General features: G+C 36.3%; 1 protein-coding gene across 1 annotated transcript in view; it reads right to left on the bottom strand.

Moving 5' to 3' along the window:
• The window catches only part of LOC122815386 (epiphycan-like), a 365285-nt gene that overhangs the window by 104152 nt on the left and 238137 nt on the right, over positions 1–22996 (bottom strand). Inside the window, exon 4 of the mRNA XM_044087852.1 lies at positions 13199–13357. Coding sequence (XP_043943787.1) covers positions 13199–13357 — 159 coding nt within the window. The remainder of the gene's footprint in view (positions 1–13198; positions 13358–22996) is intronic.

The following is a 22996-nucleotide window of genomic DNA, read 5'->3' on the forward strand; positions in this document are numbered from 1 at the left end:
TTCTTTAGTTAGTATATTCTAACTTTTCATACTGACTGACTATTTTGGTGATTATTTGCAACCAGAGTGTTGGCCCTGCTCCATTCACCCTTGCTACGCTTGGTATCACTTCACTCCCCTACCCTACCCCCAATTCACACCCACCCCCACTACACACACATTTATCCTAACACCTAGCCACACCTATCACCTCAACACCCAATCACTAACACCTAGCCACACCTATCACCTCATCCTCGTTAATCCCTCCCATAGTTAACACTAAACTGCCATTCACCCCCCTACTACTAATCCACCTACTATCACTCCCACACTCTACACTTAACTAAAACTGCATTTCACACAAAGCTCTTTAACATGCTACTAATACATATTGTTTCTCTCACTATACTAGCAACCATTTCTCTTTTCATCTCTTACCATACCCACCTACACATAACTCCACATAATGCAGCCACTGCTACTTTTCACTATAACATTCATTATCACTTCTCAATCTCCTCTTTTATCATCACATTATCACCCACCAACTACTCCTATTTTAAAATACTACCTCACCCCCACTATCCCAAATCCAATCTAAAACTAAATAAACAAATCACAAAACTTTGGCAGTCCATTATCTGTATTGCCTCTCAATTATCTCACTGTGGTGATGTTCGTCCTAACCCTGGTCCAACATCAACTTCAAATACTCCCTTCCCTCAAACTCCTCATCTCCCCAATAGCTTAAATCAACTCCCTAGGAAAATATCTGAACTACTAATTCTTAATATTAACTATAGAGGTATCTACAACAACGTCCATGACCTACATGCCTGTCTCTCTCTCTCTATACTCACCAGATATAGTGGTTTTTAACTGAGACTTGGCTAAAGCCACACACCAATGACAATGAAATTATTCCTCCAGGATACAATATACTAAGGAAAGATAGAAAGGATAAAAATGGCGGTGGCATAGCTATACTATTTAAGAATCAACTCACAGTCCACACATTAAGCATAAAATACTCCTCTGTTGATAATGCAGATATAATGTTCACTCAAATGAAACTTAACTCCAAAAAACTAATAAACATAATTGGATGCTATATACCCCCTGGCAGTAATATACCCACTCTAGAAAACCTACTCCACTGGTCATGCTTATCTCTCCAGAATGAACCATCATTCTGGGAGATTTTAATATTGATTGGCTAGCCTGTAACTCTCCCATCCCAATAAGCCACATTAACCTCCATGGCTTCACCCAACCCATCCAAACACCAACAAGAACTGACAAGGCAACTAACGGAATCAGTCCTTGACTGGATTCTAACTAATAAAACAGGCCACCCCAATCTAGCAGGATGTCTCCCCGATGATCTAAGTGACCATCTGCCAACCTTCCTACTACGACAATGTAATCACAGCCCCAAAGACACTGTCTACCACTCCATTAGAAGTAAAAATAACTTTAACCCCATCAGTTTTACCACTGAACTAAAACATTGCAACTGGGCACCCTTGAAATACCTAGAATTAAGTGAGGTAGTTACCTAATTTAAAACCACCTCTTTAAATGTGCTAAATCTTTATGCCCCTCCCATAACCATAATAACCAGATATAATCCCACTTCATGGCTTACTAAAGAAACCAAATTCCTCCTCAAAGCCAGAGATAAAGCATGGGATCACTGGAATACTGTTAAGTCTCCAGCTGTAAAACAAAAATATCAATAGCTTAGGAATAAAGCTAAGAAACTAGTAAAACTTGACAAGATTAATTACTACTCCTGCCTTCAATTCAAGCACCAAATTCACCATCAGAAATTCTGGGCAGCCATTAAAAAATTACTACTTCCAGGCAAAACAGGTACTCCTTCTCCTACCCTAGATAACAACACAGACACCATAGTCACTCAATTTAACAGATTCTTTACTGAGACAATACTGACCCTAGCCAACCAACAGAAATATCAACACACACACCCATCCTCTGAACCCCCCACTACTCAAACAAATAATAGATCCTTCCAATTCCAGCCTGTCTCTATAGATAGGATAAAAAATTTACCTCAAAAAACTAAAGCCTGCAACTCTGGCTGCTGACAAACTACCAGGGGAATTTCTAAAAACTGCTGCCGACACAGTGGCCTCCTATAGCCATACTCATTAATAGATCCCTCTCAGAAGCTATTGTCCCCGATATTTAGAAAATATCTCACATAATCCCCTTGCATAACGGAGGTAACTCCACAGAACTCACAAACTAACGACCTATAGCAATTCTATCTCCACTAGCAAAAATCCTTGAAAAATGCATATACGTCCAAATGATAGACTACTTGCACACACACAAACTCCTGTCAAACACTCAGCATGGTTTCCGACCCTTCCGTAGTACCACCACAGCGCTCTTGTCCTTTCCAATACAGTAAATTCTCATAGAAACAAAGGTCACTTTGTTTCTGCCACACTTTCTAGACCTCTCAAAGGTATTTGACATGGTTAGACATGACATTCTTATCAAAGAACTATCCGAATTAGCACTCTCTCAACCCACCATAGCCTGGTTCCAAAGCTATCTAGCCAGCCATCAACAAGCAGTTCTGTGGAAGCAGGACCTCTCCCCCCTACTTCCAGTCACTTTGGTGTTCCCCAGGGTTTCATCTTAGGCCCACTGCTTTTCACCCTCTACACCAATAAACTCCACTCTTCCACAGCCAAAGCATCTGTCATCCAATACGCAGATGAATCAGCATTAATTTGTGCAGCTTCCTCGGTACAGGAACTTCACACAATAACTCAAGAATCCTTCCTCTCTATTGAATCATGGCTATCCAATATTAAACGTATTCTAAACCCCGCTAAAACCAAACTTCTGCTCTTTAAACTGACTAGGGCCACATCATCAACTACCTCCTTTAATATCATGTCCAGTAGCAAAACTATTGTCTCTCCCACAGACCACGCCAAACTCCTGGGCATAAAAATTGATAACAATCTAAAATTTGATATTCACATTTCCCAGATCATCAAGAAAGTCCATAAAAAGATTGGTACCCTCTACAGAAATAGACAATTCCTTAACCAACAAACAAAAGCCACAATAGCCCAAACACACTTTATTTCTACCCTCCTCTATGCCTCTCCCATTTTTACCAACCTGAGAAAAACAGACCTAGCTAAGCTTGACTGCTGCTACAACAAAATCACTAGATTCACCTCAGACTCCCTATTTAAATCTCACCACTGCTCATCCTTGAAGCAGCTCAATTGGCTGGAACTTACACAACTCCTGCATTATAAGCAACTCTCTCTGGCCCATAAAATTCTGTATGAACCACAAAAAAAACCTGCATTACAAAACCTACTACACCTCAACACCAATAACAGGACTCTTCGCTCCAGAAACAAGGTTAAACAAGGTTACTCTTAAATTAACTAAGTCTAATAATACAGCAGGGGACTCTCTCTTCTCTTGCTATGTATACAAAATCTGGAACACTCTACCCAGTCACATACCTACTATCGCTTCCTTCACCCAGTTCAAAAACTCATTAAAAATAAATCTCATCAGTAACTTGCTATGCTCATGCACCTCACCAGGTTAGACCCAGTTCTGTGTTACATCTCCACCATACTATTCTCACCCAATGGTTAGGTCTAGGTTATAAAATTAATTATAAACATACAACATAATAAAAATGTATTCATGTGATTCATGTGTCTGATCTAGACACTAATATTATCTATTAAAAGTATGTTATATATGTCTGTATAACAATGATGTTTATCTTTTTAGACTAATGAATCAAGTGCTATAATATTATAACTCTGTTTTTACTAACTGTTCCTGATATGTCCATACATAGTAGCTGATTTATAACTCATTTTTGAATGTTAAGTTTCTTTGCAAACTTTGTATTAACTTCTATTACATGTTATTGTTCTGTCAGGAGCTTTTGTTTTGCAAACTTTGTATTAATTTGTATTACATGTTATTGTTCTATCGGGAACTTTTCTCCCTGGGCCTCCACTGAAAATGGACCTGTGTCCAGTGGACTATCATGGTTAACAAATGTAAAATAAATAAACATTTTATCATAAACTATATTCCATCAAACTTTACATTTTTTTACAGGTGGGTGGGAGGCAGCAAAGCCTCAGCATCTTCAACATCCTCCATACAGAAGACAACTTTCTTGTATAGCATTATCAATTCCATTGCCACTTTCCTTTATCATTTCCCATTGAAATAAGTCTACTGTTTCCTCAGCAAATGTCTCGATAGCAGCATTACATCCAGTGTTTACTACCATCTTCCCCAGTTTTAGAGCTACAAGGAAGGTACATGAGATGAATTTCATAAACATAAAGGACTAAAACTGCTGAAGGACTGGATGGCAAAATGCATGTAACACTTCTTTAAAAAAATGAAAGAAAAAAGCAGACTCTTAGTTCTATGAACACGTCAAGCATAACAGCCCTGCCATAGGTACAAAAAGACTATGTACGCCAGTAAATACAGATCTACTGTAATCATATCAGTGGAATCAAAAATGTGCATGCCAAAATACTAACTGAAAGGCTTAAAATTGCTTTGGTGACTTATGTACCCCCTTCTATTCTGGCTGTGTGAAGAGAAAATCCAACAGTGACCAGGTAGAACCTTGGAATTTACGATGAAGACCACCAGCGGCTATGTTAATTATATGCTAGAGTTAAAACAAAATGGTTTGAGTGACATTTTGGACTCAATGTGGGAAACATTAACAGTAGTACAGCTCAAAGAAATATTTACTTAAAGAACAGAAGGGCCTTTTGGGTAGTCAGTATCTAGAATTATAACAAACAATAACTTGATACCAGCGATTTTGTTGGAATGTGTATGAGAAGGGGTTACAATTACCACCTTGCCTATTCCTTTTGACCATATAAACTCTTCGAATGGATGAAGACGATGGTGACTATTAGATGCAGGCAAAATTTAGACACTCCTGCAACTGGTCAAAGCATTGCAGGTGATTGCCTCATGATGACAAAGAACCCCAAAAGTAAGAGATAGAGAAGGTAAGTTACTGGAAACCATAGTAGGACAACCTACAATGCTCTTCTGAAAGCAAAACTTCAGAAGACATTTCTTTACTCAGTCAATCATGTGGCAGCTAACTAAAATTACCATGATATTTACTTACCAAGCTGTGGTACAAAACCAGCACCAAGTTTTTCAGATCCCAGCAATACCCCATGCACAGTTATATTTTAAAGTAAATCATGAGCCACTATTGGATGACCACCTATCCACTTTCAAACTTGAAAGAACCTGCATCTTTCTTTTATGCTTATGTCATTCTAGCCCAGACTATATTACATGTCTAACCATTTATACCCACTCCCAAAATATACAATCTTTGGTTGAAGAAGTTACTAAATCTCTTTGAAAATATTATTGATGACATGTGCTTTCTTTGCAATGTACATTAGTTATATGGATAAACTTTTAACATATAACTTTTGTGATGTTCAGCATTCATGTTTTCTCTGATTGCAGATCTTTAACAGATGGACCTCTTTGCCAAGTGTCGAACTTTCTTAATGAAAATAACCAGCCTGCAAGTATCTAAGTAGGTAATTAAACAGATAATGAGGAAAAACATGGCCATGCAATTCACATTTTATTATTAGCTTCTTAATATATGAACCGCTAAAGTTATTAAATATATTAACTTTATCAAAATGAAGCAGATGGTCAACAAATGCATTCATGGGTAGTAGTAGTCCATTAACATTTAGTCATTTAATACTGTCTGAACTTTTAAACAGCTAAAGTGTGGACCATATTGTTTTCTTTATAAAACTGAAGCAAAAAAGTCATCACTTTAATGTAATTTATCAATCCTTTACTTGCAAAGTACTATTTATTGTCATCATTATTTCTTCAGCTCTTCGAAAAGTATCGCAGTTACTCAGTATTTACATTTTCTGCTTCACAGCTACAGGGTCTGGGGATTTGAACTTGATGACCTGGAACCATGTAAATTCCATATGATCTTTTTGTGTTTTCAGTGGCAGTTTCTATTTCTGAGCTATTTGGTTTCCTCACCAAAACATTTTGTTCAACATATTACTTTGAAACTGCCTATGTATATTTTGTTTAACCTTACTCCTGCTGTTGAGCAATGTCTGAAATGGTTCAGTGATGGACCAGTTTATTTATCCAGTTAAAAATACACTTTGCACTTAGAGTCTGTAATATGGCAAAAGTTTTGATGAGTGTGATTATGTATAGTGTACTATGGTGCATTATTTTTTAAAACATTTCATTTTTCCTTCAAGAGGTTTGCCCACACTCCACTCATTAACTCTTGAACACAAATACTCAGCTTGGAGACAGCTATAATTAATCATTATTATAATATTTACAAGTCAGTGATCCCAGTTTTTTTATTGTACATCATTTTAAAGCTTTGTACCATATTACACAAGTTGCATTATATTTTAAAATTAATATTGCATAGTATCTGTACAGAAAACCATTCCTTCCTGTATGAAAAAGCCATCTTAAAAAGTGTTTGGTCCATTTTGCTGTGCTTAAATATAGTTTGTATTCTTTACTTTCCTTTTCACATTAGTCTACCCTTTTCATTTCATTATCTGTAATATAAAATATTATCCATTCATCTGCTGGGCAGACAAATGACTGAACCTGGACATTCTCAGAAAAAGGACAATGTGACCGTACTTTTTCATAGCACCCCCCCCCCCCCAGGTGTAGTAACATCAGAGATGATTATGATAAAGTTAATTTTAATTTAAATATTTGATAACAGGGAAAATGAGCTAAGCCACCATGCAACCTTTCCAATTTTGACCCACCAGTGCAAGAGTTCCATGTATATTGTTAGAATGTTTTAAACATTGCTAGCTTATTATTATTTAACATTTTATAAATAAGGACTTTAACAAAATATAATATGTCTTTGTGTCTGTAGATTCATATAGATAGTAAATCTTTAGCTTAAGTACAGATATACACTTTTTCTTATGAAGCTCAAAGCCAGTGATATAGGGAAAGGCTGCAGTCTTCTACACAAATCAGCTATCCTTAAAATGTATTGCAGTGAACTCTGCAAAACTACTACCTATCATAATGATATTTCTGAGAAATTACTATTGAAAAATTTATGGAACTCAACTTACAGTTCAAAAATAGACATCCTTTTTAAATACTTATAAATTTAAATTTGTGAGACTTTAGTTATGCATCTATTTGCATTATAGTATCAGACTAAATCATTTTTGTATAAATAGAGAAATGCTGCAAACTTTGCAACTAATTCAGTTATTTAGTTTGCTTATAAACCTTTAAATTTTTCTTCCAGTTATTTATTGTTTGACTATAGAAAGAGTGAGAGAATGAGAAAGAGAGAGGGAGAAAGAGAGAGAGAGAGAGAGAGAGAAGAGAGAGCGCTAGAGAAATAGTTTAAAATAGCCAAGTCAACCAACAAATGTTTACGAGTTTAGAGGAAGGCAGAATTCTTGTAGACAATTCAGATGAACACAGGATATCGTGACTCCTCCATGCAGACATAAAAAAAGACATAGAGTGATGTTAAACCTTATACCATAGTCATTTATTATTTGCTAGGTGTATGATTATCAAGATATTCCAAACTCCTTTTATAGTCTGCCTAGCAAATTGCTGATTCAAGAATTTTGTGACAAATGCAGTCTATATATTTTTGTAACCAAATAAAGGATTGTCAAAATCAATTAAACACAATCAGCCAAAGAAAAATATATATAACTTATATATAACTTAACCAAATAAAGGACTGTCCAAACCAATTTCTTTGGCTGATGGTGTTTGACTGGTTTGGACAGTCCTTTATTTGATTTTTATTTGGCTGATGGTGTTTGACTGGTTTGGACACTCCTTTATTTGATTTTTCTTTGGCTGATGGGGTTTGACTGGTTTAGACGGTGCTTTATTTGGTTACAGGTTATTGGTTTGGCTGTTCCTGCTTCAGGCTTTTCTCAGTTCTATAAATTTTTGTATAAATATTTTTTTTTTTTTTTTGCTTCTGTCTTAGAACTTTCCAGTTCTCTGTAGTAAATGTATAAAACAATATGACAACTGCCCAATATAGCTTCAGTGCTATGTTACTAGTCAATGTTAAGTTTGGTACTATGTAAATTTGAATGCTTTTGTATACACCTTATATTTTCCTTAAAATGTAACTGTGGAGCTTTTCTCCCTGGGCCTCTGCTGAAAATGGACATGCATCCAGTCGAACTTTCCTGGTCAACAAATGTAAAATAAATAAATAAATAAATAAATTATCTTGATTTGGGAAATAATCTTTTAAAGAAATATTAAGCTTAACCATGCTTCAGTTTTTTCATGATATAGTTAAATATACTTAATGTAAGGAATATAACCAGTAATTTCCTGTGAGACAGTTAGTGGAGTAGAAACTAGAGATAAGAAAAAAATTCCAACTGGGCTTTCTCAGACTTGGAAAAAGCATTTGACAAGGTCCCTAGAAGGCTGATTTAGGAAGCCCTGTGATGTCTCAAAGTCACAGAAACAGAAGTAAAATGATTGCTGGCTATGTTCAGGGATCCAATGGCACAAGTACAACCTGTGTTTAGACGTCCAGTGGTAGTCAGGGTTCATCAGGGTTCAGCTCTGAGCTCACTGCTGTTCATATTAGTGATGGACTATATTAGTAAATGGGTTGGAAGGAAGAGATCAACACAACTGCTGTATACAGACAATGTGGCATTACAAGCAGATTTAAACAAAAACATCAGCAAATGATAGGGAAATGGATTGTAAAACTGAATGCATACAGGATGAAACTGAGTACAGAAAAGACAATTGTCATAGCAGCAAATGGTGGAAATCAGAAGAAGAAAACTGAGTTAGAAGGGAAATAGTGGAATAAGTTAACAGCTTCATGTATTTGGGAGTGGTGCTTGACGTGAATGTGAAATGTGAATGAGGAGGTCAAAGCTAGAATCAGAGGGGCTGCAGCCACTGACACAGAGTGTAAGGTGTAGCATATGACAAAGAATGCTGAAGAAGCTGAAAATTAAGGTGTACAAAACAGTGATGTGACCAGTACTTCTGCATGCTACAGACAGAGCAGATAAGAAGGCTAGGTGCGATGGAGTTGAAGTGCCTGAAATGGGTGGTAGGATCTTCAATGTGGTGCAGATAAAAAAATGATGATATTAGAGAAGAAGCCAAGTAGATCCAATTGCAGGTAAGGTCAAACAGAACAGATTATAGTGGTTCAGGTTCATGTGCAGGAAAGGAAAAGATATTTTGGTGAAGAAAATTTGGGACAGACAGGAAGAAGGCAAAAGGAACCAAGGCATCAAGCAAATAGATGGGTTGATTGTGTAAGAAAAGACCTGTGACAGTCAGACATGAGTGTTGAAGAAAGTAGAAGAGTGGCATTGAATAGAGAGACAGCGACAGTTGTCACATCACCCCTACACAATTAAGAAAATGGGAGCAAGCGGTAGTTGATGATGATGATGACGACAATGAAGGATGTCCAACCAAAAGTTGGATGAACAGTGTGACAGAAGGCCTGAGAAAGTCAGGCATGACTGTCGAAGAAGGTAGGACAGTGGCATGAAATTGACAGAGATGGGTCAACTGACATGTCCATCCAACTTGATTGTAGAAAAACAGGGAAATGATGGCTGCTGCTGATGCAGATGATGATCTTATACAAGGAATAACAATACTCAGAGATAATGCATTGTGTCATAAATGATCATGCTTAGCTGCCAGAGGTAGATGCTGCTAAGCATAATGACAGTAAACTAATCCCAAACCTAATAAAATTATTGGACACTAAAACCATGCAACCCCTGCAGATTTGTATGCAGTTAGGAAGTAGTTCAAACAACATTAACCAACAGCACAGGAAGCCCACTGGGATGCTTTTGCTTACTGAGATTTCTGGCACTTTACCCTATTTTTGTCCACAATCTGCATATCTCACTTGTGCGTCCTGTTTCTGTGGCTATCATGTGCAGTCCATACTCTTTCCTCCTTTAAGCTGTGTATTGGGGTGAAAATTGTTGGCTAGTAGCACCTTCTGGAGATTCCTGACCACTCTGCTTTCACATACAACTGTTAGGCCTTACATTATGTTACATTTGGAGGATAGGAAGCTCAACTGTGCAGAGGAAGGGTGTCCATCTGTGTCACTGGCAGCCCATATTCTGGAACAGCTTTGGGCAGCCAGAAGGGCTGGCCAATGGGATAGGATGAATCAGCTGATTGTCAGCTCTTCTGTGCAGGGTAAGGTGAGGAAAAGGAAAACAATGTCTGGTGACTGTGAGAAAAGAAAGAGGGCTTTATGGGACATCTCTGGTTTAATACAGGGGGCAGTGATAATATCTGACAACACTGCATTAGCTGTCTACATAGCAAGACTAATTTACCAGTCACAACAATTATGATGACTCCCAGGCTCCTTGTTCCTCACTATATTCCTCACTTCCGAGGCCCAGTGTAGAGTACCCTTGAGATCAACATTCAGAAGTCAGGTGGCCAACTCAGTGAAGGTTTCATCTGGACTACCCAAGAAGGAACAACTGGAGGATTCAGGAACAGGTGGGCATAGAAGATGGAGAGAACTGCATAAGGTTGTGTGAGTTTGTGAAGGGGTACAGGAATGAACTAAGAAAGAAATATTTCTTTCTTAAAATAAATTGGCGGATGAGAGAAAAATCCACTTAGTCTATGTAATCAAACCTTGGAGCCCATTTAACATTCTGTCGCTCCTCCCTCCCTTTACTCTCCCTTTTCCTCTATATGCCTCATGCATCTTGAATTAAATGGATTTCATGACCATCAACCATTCTGACAGTCCATTTCATATATATACATGTATATATAAAACCTACCCCTCAATAAAAATGTACTTCTGTAGTTCAAGGATTAGTTGAGCTCTACGATCTACTATGCCTGTACCTGCATGGAAAAGTAATGGCCTGAGCTAATTGCTTCCAGAGATGGAAGTAACATCAAACAGCAGTTATGTACTAATGAGAGATGCCATGTGGTCTCCTGAGTTCATCTGGCTCTCCCACTGTAATGTGTCTTTGAGCGTAATTGTTGATTTTTTTTTCTTGCCGTGTCCCATGTTACTGTTACTTGCCTTCCATAACTTAAATCCTATCTACTGAGGAGTATTTTGGCTAATGATGACTGAACTTTCTGAAATGTTTCTATTTCTTTTTATCTTTGAAAGGAACTTTTTCTTAATTTCCACCACTTTTATGTGCATATTGCTGCTCCTTTCTATTCAAAGGCCAAGATTATCACAAAGGTTTTACCATGGGTACTGAAAGTAAGGATGTAAACAAGTTTTAGTTGCACTAAGGTCCAGATAAACTACTCACAAATGCCTTTAGTGCTACATGAACTTGAAACTGCAGCTTTAAACACAGCAGAAGTGCAGATCAATGCACACAAGAAAACATACAGTTCCTCAGTGTGCCACATCTTGCACTGTAAAAACATATCAAAGTGAAATTTAAAATTTCAACTCTTTTCCTATTTGATTAAAAAGTGGTCTAAGATTCCCTTATAAACTATAAATCATAGATTTTTTGCTAAACAGAGTAGGCATGCTTCATTCTCTTCCTCAGCTACGCAGAGGCCAGATATCTCCATCCACAACATTGATTCCATTTTTCATCTAACTAAATAAATATTCTTTTCTGATCACAGATATGAAGGCAATAATAATAATAATAATAATAATAATAATAATAATAATAATAATAATAATAATAAATCATCTAAAACAGAGTCTTCCTGAGCCTATTAGATGAGTGACTCCTTTAATAACTAACAGAGCACAACCTTTCCAGTGAACTTGATAAAATAAGTAAACTAATGTCTTACTTTTCCTTACTACATTCTCCACTGACTGATGGACAAGACCCCCACAACATTATTTCCACCTTGGATTTGGACTAAATACCAACATATATACATAATTCATGATCTCAGATGTAATTATATTAAAACTTAGCCCTCTCAACTGTACCTGTTTATATATTCTCATATCTACTCTGCATAGCAGAACCTCCCCCATTCATTGATCAAAATTCACATAGAAGTCCTGGAGGTCTAAAAGCCCTTCCCTTTTTAGTAATACTTCTTTCTTAAAATAATGATGGACAGGTCATTACTCTGATAGGCTTTAGGATCCAGTCATCATGATGCACACAGCAATCCCACCTTAGGGAACTGTGGTCAGAGAATGTCTAGCTGGGTACACTGGTTATAATCCCTTCCAGTTAATACAGCCATGCACAGACAATAATTAGGAATATGCATAAAGTCACAGTTTTGCAACTGTTTTTCAAGCAAAACTGCCAGTTCTTCTGCAACTTTACAAGTGAAATCAAAGCTGGCAGTACCTATATTAATGCATCCTGGCAATCTAGTGGAGAGACATGAAAACTTTGATATTATTATCCACATTACTTCTAACTCAGCAGGTAATCATTCTTAAACAATACTGGAATACACGCACAAAAAAATCAACCTGGGAAATTTCCCCAATGCCTCCCTGGTTACCTCTCAGGAACCTTGGCGTTATAAAACTCTCCAATCCATTCTAAAGGTGCTAATTGAATAAGTGTTCATAATCTTTATCAGTAATTTATTCTATGCTTATATAGCTCATTTCTGCATTACTCCTAACTACAAGCCAGGCCTATTATCCCCTTAATAAATGGCAAAGTAACAGTAGGCCTAATGAGTAGCTATAAAGTGCTAAATGCTTTGCATGATTCTTCAGGTGTAATTCAGACTGCTAAGCCATGAGACACAAAGACTTTCCTCAAACAAAGCATGCACACTTGCTGTTTTCCTACACATTGTGCAGCAGAAGGTTGATCATGGGTTCATATGAGAACTGCAGCCTAGGGATTTTTAAAATGCATTTTCAGCTGCTACATTCATTGTACCTTTCAGAACCATTTGTAGCACCTTAGCACTCTATATGCTCCTACCATATATACTAAAGTATGTCAGCTACTGTCCTGACAGGGTTAATATTTTAGTCTGTCATTGTTTTGTATTTTACTCCTTCCTTAAACTGAAAGAAAAATGTATAAATTATTTAGGAAATATTTTCCATGATGCTGCAGGTTCATTTCCTTACTTAGATTAGCAAAGTCATTCTTATTGATCCTCTTAATCTTGTTGTAACGACCGTAGAAGTGAGTGGTGTTCTTAGGAAGTGGCGGCACATATTCCAGCTTCAGGTCATCACAGTAAACAGTGGTAATAAGACAGGTACACAGTAGGCAGGTGGGAAGACCTGTAATAAAGCAAACCAATTAATTAGCATTTAAAGTAAACAAATTAAATTAAGAACACATCAAGTTTTATGGCATTGCAACTTTTTTGAGAATATGCATTATGAATAAAGTCTTTCAAATTATATTAAAATACTGATTTGATTTTGGGTTTGGGCATTATGGCCATTTTGTGCAGTTTTTTATTCTATGCAAATAAAAGTAAATTTTAAACCTCAATGAGCTTCTGTACAGTAAAAAAATGCTGTTTAGCTTCATGGTAATGTGCTAGAAAAGAAAGTCATTGTGAGTTAAGTCTATGCAAATTAGGACTCTAACCTTCCTAAACATCCTCACTAAGGGAAGTTGCAATTCAGAGATGCTTTTACTTCACACCTTCTGCACTGGATGCAAGCAGCTTTTACTCATACTGTATCTATTCAATTTTATAGGTAAAGTACCTGCCCTAAGTAAACTCTGGCTGTGCTGCCGAGTGTTATACAGCTACAATCTTCTCAATGAATTGCCTATCCACAGATGTTGAACCTACAGAACATAATTTCAAGACAGTCACAGGGTGGGCTTTAATGGGATTCAGAGACATGCTAATTACGCAAGTCATTGAACTGTATTTTAGCCAAGCAGCACAGCTCTGCTAAAACAAGCATATTGCAGTGTTCAGCTGTGCTAAATGCTTAAAATAAAAAATTTCCCCAAAGTATGCTCAGGGGTAGTCTAGACAGAAAATTTCTTTTGCTCCCAGTTTGCATTATGATTTTTAGAGCTACTCATATATTATCAAAGACCATCATAAGTCATTTTATGGATTTTTGTAACATGTTAACATTTTCCAAAACATCTAAGAGCTGGACTCTCATTTATTTGCCTCAGTCAAGGATAAATCATTTTACATGGGAGTCTCTATAACTCATGATAACTGTTTTGCCTGTCTTATCTTATGATCTCTTTCTTAGACTTTTTTCCCCTTTTGGTTCCTATTTAGCAGTGTATCACCTGATGATAACCACTTGTGAGAGAGATGATCATGTGCTGTTTAAATGTATATGACAGAGATCAGCATGTCTTCTCAGTTTGTTGTATATCATAATGACTAATGCATGTCTGCATGTACTGCACTTGACAGAATATTCCATGTAGCTTTACATCAGATAGCAGTGATGTTTTTTTTTTCTGCTTTTTCATTTTCTCACACTTTTTAGATTCTGCCCTTGAGTTACCCTGAAAGTATAACATTTTTTTGTCACCGTAAACTATTTTTTGTCACTGTACAATTCCCACTGTATTAAAACTAATCAAATGATTCACACCATGATAATTATTTTAATAGAATATAAACACTAGAAGACTTAAATTTATAGCAAGACATCAAAATGCATGTTTTTACATTTATACATTTCATAGAAGGGACTGCTTCAATATTCTAGTAGAGTTTATCAATGTCACTTGTACCTGTGCCTTTATGCATGGGTATACCTACACATATCATACCTATACATATACTTGTCAATACCTATATTTATACAGTTGCAATTCATCTGAATGAAAAAAAAAAAAAGTGACATAAATGATTAACTAAAATGGAGCAAAAGCACAAATGACTGAGTAGGTATGCAGGAGTGTGTAGGAAAATTAATCACTGACTGAAAAGATGGTGTCTGAGAAAATTTGCAAGACTCTGTTACAGGGTCTATATCATGTCATTGAACACTGAAAACAGCGAACGATGAATAATCGACCCCATTTCACTGAAAGATGAAAATATCGACAGCTCAGAACAGCGATTTCTTTCCGAGGGAAAGAAATCGCTGTTCAAAAAAAAAAAAAAAAAAAAGTAAACAGTTAAAACACGTGCACACCTACCTTAACCCTACTTCTAACCCAAAATAAAAAAGTAAACAGTTGAAAACATATATCCACATAACTTAACCCTACTTCTAACCCCCCACAAAAAGTAAACATATATACACTTAACTAAACCCTACTTCTAACCCTAAAGTGTACATTAAATACATTACTAGATATGCACTTACCTTAACCCGCACCCTAACCCTAAGGTCAGTAACTATTACACATTTATGTTTGGGAGCCATACCAGATAAGGGAATCTGAGAGACTGCACTACAGTGCAAAATGCAGCAAACTAATGAAGCGGCCAAACAACTTCTTTCCCAGGAAAAGACTTTGCTGAAAAGCCGCTTCACTATTTTGCCTGTTCGCTATTTACAGTTTGGTTAAAACACATTCGATAGAATGTGTTTTTGGTAACATAATAGGGACCCCTGTTACAGCAGGTAGTGTAGATGTTCATAGACAAGTACTAGGCTGGCACTCCTGTTGGGCCATTTTAAGCCTAGCCAATTTCCCAAATGGGAAAATCAAACTCTGTATCTTGTGTTTTTCAGAAAAGCCTCTTAACCCTTATACTAAACCCCAACCTCAAAAAGTTCTCTCTGACCCTATATCTACACATCAGATCTGTGGGTGACAGCACTCCTAGCTAAATATAGAGTCACAAATATACACACACACACACACACACACACACACACACACACACACACACACACACACACACACACACACACACACACACACACACACACACACACACACACACACACACACACACACTCTCTGTTGCAAATGAGTCCATGGATGACTGTCTAGATTAAAATTGCCTACCTATCTAGAGTCACAAGCTACAGGACATTGCATGGATCACAAGAACCTCACAAGAATTTATTTTAATTATTAGGTACATAGTTAAGTACAAGGCCAGCTGTCCTTAAGGGATACTTTAAGCCTACCAAATTTCCCTTTCAAAGGTAAAAATCAAAACTTGCATCTTGTGTCTATGAAGTAAAGACTTTAGCCATTACACCATGGAGGTCTGATGCCACAGTGCATTAATTTAAAAAAGGAAAGAACAGTCCCTCACAGCTGCTATAAAAAAAATAATAATAATGTTAACAATGTTACACACTGCTGCTCGATGTGCAACAGCTTCAGTCTCTTTGGCTCAAATGAGAACCAATGAAAGAGAGAAAGAGTGGAGCTATGGTACACATGCGAGATGTCGAGTAAGTGGCATGGAGATTAAAAACAGCTGCAACAGAATGGATAAAGGATCATTTTGCTGAAGTGCTGTACTGCTGCTACTTGCATGCGGAATGGACTTTCAAATATCCGGTACTAACAGATCTCACATGTGAGATAGCAAGTGACACCTGAGGTATTTACAAATGGAACAATCTGTGGTCATAGGAGAGGTACTTTTGAAGTGTGTGTGTGTAATGCCTCAGTAGACAGGGGTTAGTTGTTAAGTAACTCAAACCTTGTAAATCAGATACCAAAAGTAAGTCTTAATCTTCCACACTCACTGTTTCCTGCATCTTTTGTAGCAAAGCCTGTTGTTCTGTTAACATTTTAAGTGATTTAGAGTGGTCTGCTCTATTTATGCCTGGTTCTTGAGCTAGTCAAGCTAGAAATTTGGGATAGACTCTTCAGTGATCCCTTGAAGTGCAAGCCTAGTAACTATCCATGAAGCAAAATAGTTATGATATAAAGGAATGAAATTTTATTGTAGTAAGCAAGAATATCATCATATGAGCTGTGTTCTTTGGATGTGATCCTTGGTTTCCATGCTCTGTGGAAAGCTGTTAGCATATTATTTAGGACGCTATGAAGTCTGAGTTTAATGTTAATATCTAGACTATGAAGGTATGCTTAATTTAACTTGTTTCATTGCAGGAACACAGATGTTAAATGCACTGTGTTTAGGCTACAACAGTTTGTCTAGCATTTGGTGCAGATAAGGAAGGTTATGAACTGTTAAAGAGCTGTTGTCTGTAATACATGGCTTAATTCCTTCAGAATTCACTTCTCTTCTATGTAACTCCTGAAAAGGAACACTTGTATCCAGTGGGTTGTCCCAAACTCTTAGCAAATGAGTTACAGATTTATTTTTTGAATTATATGCTTTTTGAGTAGGAATCTCAGCATGTCTATGACTTTCAATGGAACAGAAGTTTACTGTTTTTCATGCAAAGTCTGTTTCAGTCTGACAGTGTTTTGTTGGGTCTATATTAGAACATCAAAGTTTCAAAACTTTGAATGTTCTAATATCGACCACCATTCAGTGAAAGCTGAAAATATCGAAGCAACAGAAAAACAAATTTTTTCCTAGGGAAATAATTTTGTTGTTCATTTCTGTTGCTTCGGTGTTTTCAGTGCTGTGGTAGAATGTTACGGGTCAGGTTCAGGTAAGTGTGCAATTGAGTGCGGGTTAGGTTAGTTAGGGTTAGCGTGCAGGTTAGGTATGTGTGCAATTGTGTGGACGTGAGGGTTAGGGCAGGGTAGGTGAGTTAGGGTTGGGGCGTGGGTGAGGTGAGTGTGCGATAGTGGCGGACCTTAGGGTTAGGGTTTGGGTTAAGGTAAGTGGATAGTTAGTGGTGTATGTATAGTTTAGTTTAGAGTTAGGTGTAAGATTTTAGGTGTATGTGTGTGGATTGCTGTTTATTTGGTGTGCTTGTGTTGTGTGTATGTGTGTTGGAACAGCAATTTTTTTCCCTAGGAAAAAATTTGCTGCTCTGTATGTTCGATGTTTTCAGCTTTGACTGATTAGGGATCAATATTAGAACATTCGAAGTTTTGAATAATAAAAGTTTTAAATGCTATACAAATGTATGTGATAATTGTAAGACTAATGAAGAAAAATAGTATGTACATTGATAGGTTTGGATAGTGTTTATAATAATTCGGGAGAGACAACCAAGGAATGGGATATTGCTATGGCTGGCAGGGTCCTGTTTCCTTATCCTGCATGGAGATCCAGTTATCCACAATACAAGTCTTTATACATTGGATGTTTACACTGCAACAATATAGCATCAGTGGTCATACAATTAGGTCATACCTGTACTGAGTGATGTCAGAGGGTTAGCTATTCTTGATGACAGAGGGAAGTCAAAAATAAGATGTAGATGTCCTGCAAGCATGTAAGACCCTAAAACACAGTATGTTGTAGTTAATAATATTTCTGAGTTGTGTATGCCTTGTGGGTTTTTGAAGAAAAGGTAATGCAGCATTTATATTGCTTTTAATTGTTTTGCTTTATTTATTGCATTAAACAATTGATTTGCAGGCCTGGATTGTGTAATATAGTCTAATGTGTTGCATTTTAGTAATATAATCTTGCAGTAGGTTCTTTACAGCCTCCAGCAATTGCAAAGGGGTTGACATTTGTCAAGATATATAGTTTGGTCATATAGTCTGCATTATTTGGTGTGATGATCCGATCTTCAGCATCCATTACGTAGTCATCGTTGCATATTACTATGATACATTCTTCTCTACAGGACTGGATTATAAAGGATTTCAGCATTTTGTTAAAACAGTTACTCTGGCAGTTAATGAAAGGTGCTAAAGCTCTGCTGTGATAATGAGCTGCTTTCTGTGGCCAGGATGCAGAGTTTAAATCTTTCCAACTTCATTTACTTCTGTGTGACACTGAGGAACACGTTTAACCAGACAGTGCTTTGAAGCAATTGGAATTTGGGTTAGGCTCCTTAATGGTTTTCAGCACATGCCTATTTACTATTAACCTATTTATGTTGTTTGCCAGTCATTCTCAACTGAAGTGCTGATCTAGTTTAGAAAATGTTGTGGCAATATCCCAACCACCATTTTTTCGATGTACCATAGGTAATTTATTCTTCAAGATTAGCATGCAAAGCATTTGTAAATGAAACACTGAGATACTAAGTTGCTTGCCAGCAGCAGCCTGTGTGTTAATATTAGTTCACGTTAATCTAGAATTATTCAAGTAAATCTGAAGAATTTGTACATGTTGACTTAGCATATATTATGAGGTGGTTCATATTTCTTACGCTTTCATAAATACACTTCGATTTAAACTGTGCTACACATGTCTGTATACTATGGTATTATGTTAGTAATATTTAGACAGATTTATGTAGTTCACCCTAAGTTACTAATAAAGTACATGTGATTTATTTCTTCATAGTAATAAGTGGTGTGCACAGTCAATAAAGTATTTATAACTGCTGATGGCAGTAGGGAGGTCTCTGTAGAGGAAATTACCTTATGCTTTGGTCATCTGGTCATGTTTAAACAGTCTTTAATCTTGCTTAGCAGGGCTAGTGTACATATCTATGTGAATTAAGTTGCAATAGCAACTGTGTGTTTGTGTGAAATAAATTTGTAATATGTGACTTTGGTCACTACTATTGTTAACTTTTTCACACAGACATTTGAGAAGAATGTAATCAACAATGTGGCTACAATTTCTGGGTTTGGGGATGTCTGTGAATAAAAACAAGTGACTGCTGAATTGACAAAGTTAAAAAATCATGTTCTGTCTTTACAGGACTAGTGCGTGATTTGCAAAGCAAAATGGAATAGTTTACTATGACCATTTTTATCACAATTAGATATGTCATGTGTACACAGTCAGTAAAGTGGCTATAATTGCTCAGTATTGTTATTGGTGAATTAGAATGACAGCAGTCTGAGTGGACTTTTCTGGTTGAAATGTTCTGAAATGGGCATTTATGTCATTGATTTATACATTTTATTTCATGCTTACTAGAAATAAAAATGTTCCAGACCACAAATATTAAGTACATTTTAACAAATGTTGCAATATTAAATAAGACATGTCATTTAAAAAAATCAGGCATGTGAATCCAGGAACACATGCATTTATGCGTGGTCCTAAAAATGTGTGTTGGGTGACCACAGTTTGTTTTCAATGTGACACAGTTTTGTTTTGCTTAGCAAATGGCCATTGGTGCTTGTGCTATACAATTTAAAATATGTTTTAAATTAAATCCAAGTCTGTGAAATCATTGTAAAATTAATAAAGGCAATAGTATGCACACTGACAGTTTCAAACAGTGTTTATGGCAACTGGGGAGAGAGACAAGAAATAGGAAAATGGAAAGGCTACAGGGGGAGGCTGCTCCGTTATCCTGTTTATGGTCCCATTTCACTATGATCCAGCTCTGTGTGTATGTATGAGTGATCAATTGATAGAGTTAGTGTTGTGCCCATTTGGCGTTGTGCATGGTTTGTGTACTTTTGTCTTAATTAATGCTACTGTTAGGGAAAGGTTTTTCTAATAATGCAATGTGTAGGGTTAGTGTTATTGCCAGGGGTAGGGTTGCATTAGGGTTACGGTTAGCACACATAAGTAAGCTGGAGCAGGGATTCAAAGGCTATATCTATACTGGTACCAAAACCAATACTTAGCTCTTTCACTCTTCCATAAAACTATATCTATGCATATAGCTATACCTACACCTAGCCCTATATCAATACCTTAACCAAGCTGTACACTTCCACCTGCACCTATTCCTATAGATGTCAATATACTGTTATGCATTTCTATATGTCTACTTACTACTACACCTGCATGTACACTTATACCTATAACCCTTTATACAGTGTATATCAAAATCTTCTAGGGAAGACATTATTTGACTGGGTCTTTGCAGGTGTTTTATCCACTTCTCTTTTACTGTATTTTTGCCTGAGCTTTGTTAGCTTTCCTTGTTGAATTGTTCAGTTTAAACCATTATTATAGTATATTATTTTACTAGCTTTGCATTGATGCATTTATATGCTCATGTCAGTGTTGGAAAGGGTCCAATGACCATTAGCTATACCCAGTTACCAATCAAATAAATGACATAATTAATTAAATAGATTGTGAAGTCCTATAACATGAAAGCAAACAAACATAGTCTATAGTAATTGTGTTTGTAATTGAATTATTTACTAGAAAATAAATCACTTTCTTACAGAAATGCAATGCCTTTTAGATAACCCTTACAGAAGGTTTACTTTTCTTGTTTAGAAAAGGACTGATAGGAAATGTTGCATTTTGAGAATAAATAATTGTCATTTTAACTTTAATCTGCCCCACCTACAAATGGATACACATATATCTGTAATGTTTTGAAATTGCCTTATATAGTTTTCTGGATAAGTGTTTGCTGTTGCATGAGAATATAGCAGATACCACAATAAAACAATTGCATGACAAATTAATGTATGCCACTCAACATATATTAGCACTGTATTTTGTTGTAACACTTAAAATATGCATTACATTTATCTATGTTGAACCAGGAAAGCCCACTAGAATCCAATGATATAGCAACTCTATCTGGTTTAGTGACTTGCTAAGAATCACACAGTTCACAAATCGAGACTAAAGGGCTCAAACCCATAACTAATGAATGAATGTCGTTACAGATCAAGGACTTAATCCTCTAACTTAAAACGTTTAATAAACAATACTGGAAATATAACTTTTTGAGAAATAATTATTATTTTTAGTTTGGTACTTTTGCAGTAAAATATGAATATATTTCTGATATTTACAATTATTATCTGTGAGAACGAGTTATATCTAAATATTTGTTGCCATCCAAATGTTGGGAGACTACTAATCATAATGGTTATGAAGGCTTAATGTCAGTACCGGAAAATTCTTAACTTTTCCTACAACTGTCAGGAAAAGCATGGAAACAGTCAGTTATAGACTTTACTTAATTATGAGTTTAGGTATAAAAATATGTGCAAAAATTTATCTTTGAGTTATATGAGTCATTTTATACATATTTATACACATCTATATTTGTGCTGGCCTATTTATGGTACCAGATAACATTGCTAATGAACTCAGATAAGTCTTCCTTGTCATTAGTTTTATGCAGTCTGTTGCTGTATGTATCCTCAGGGTTAATGCATGGATGCAAGGAAACAGGAAGTTCTCTTGGGCTGTCTCCATTTTCATATTGTGTGTGTTCTTCCACACCTTTGTCTTCCATGACTTAGGGGTTGGAGTAATTACTTTCTATACCATGGGTAATGCAACATGAAGAGACCTGCATAAAATTGTACATGACCTGTCTCCAGAATGGAGAGACTTGTTTAAAATGCAGAGGCCCTTGAAATTCTACTGCTGCAAGTGTGCCTTTGCTAACCTGTGCTTCCATGACTGAGCATATTATAGGCCTGAATGCATCATAGAGATAGTGAAATAAGTTTGAAAACTAAAATATTTTTGCTAACATCTGAGATTGCAGTAGCTGTGCTGACATGATTTATAGTCTAAACATCTGTGGCCAAATGAATCTGTCAAGAAACACAGTTTATACTTTCTACTGGCAAAAGTCTTAACCTTTGACTTACGGAGATCCCACACATGACTTAAAACAGTTTCTAGTATTACACAGGATAGCATGGCTTTAATTTTTAACTGATGTGGGCATTCCTTTATTTAATTCACAGTACTATACAGACATTCTTTATACAACAATTACACAACCAGCATTCAAATCTAATTGGCTAAATGAGTTTTAAGTGTAAAAAAATGAATGTAATTACAGTGGCAAAAAGACATTTTTGATAATCAAATGTGAAATAGCAGTCTAACTGCCATTAAATGGTGAAAAGATCATTCGTCACCATTGCAAAACGATTATTAAATAAATGCATCTGTAGGCCAGAAATGATGAGATACATGGAAAGCTGAAAGTAATTATTTACTTTATCTAACCTAAATAAAACAGTTTTCAAATGGAAATCTTATGTGGCAAACTATGTCATTG

This window comes from Protopterus annectens, chromosome 11.part0 (assembly GCF_019279795.1).
Source record: "Protopterus annectens isolate FY-2018-M chromosome 11.part0, PAN1.0, whole genome shotgun sequence".
NCBI classification, from domain to species: Eukaryota; Metazoa; Chordata; order Ceratodontiformes; family Protopteridae; genus Protopterus; species Protopterus annectens.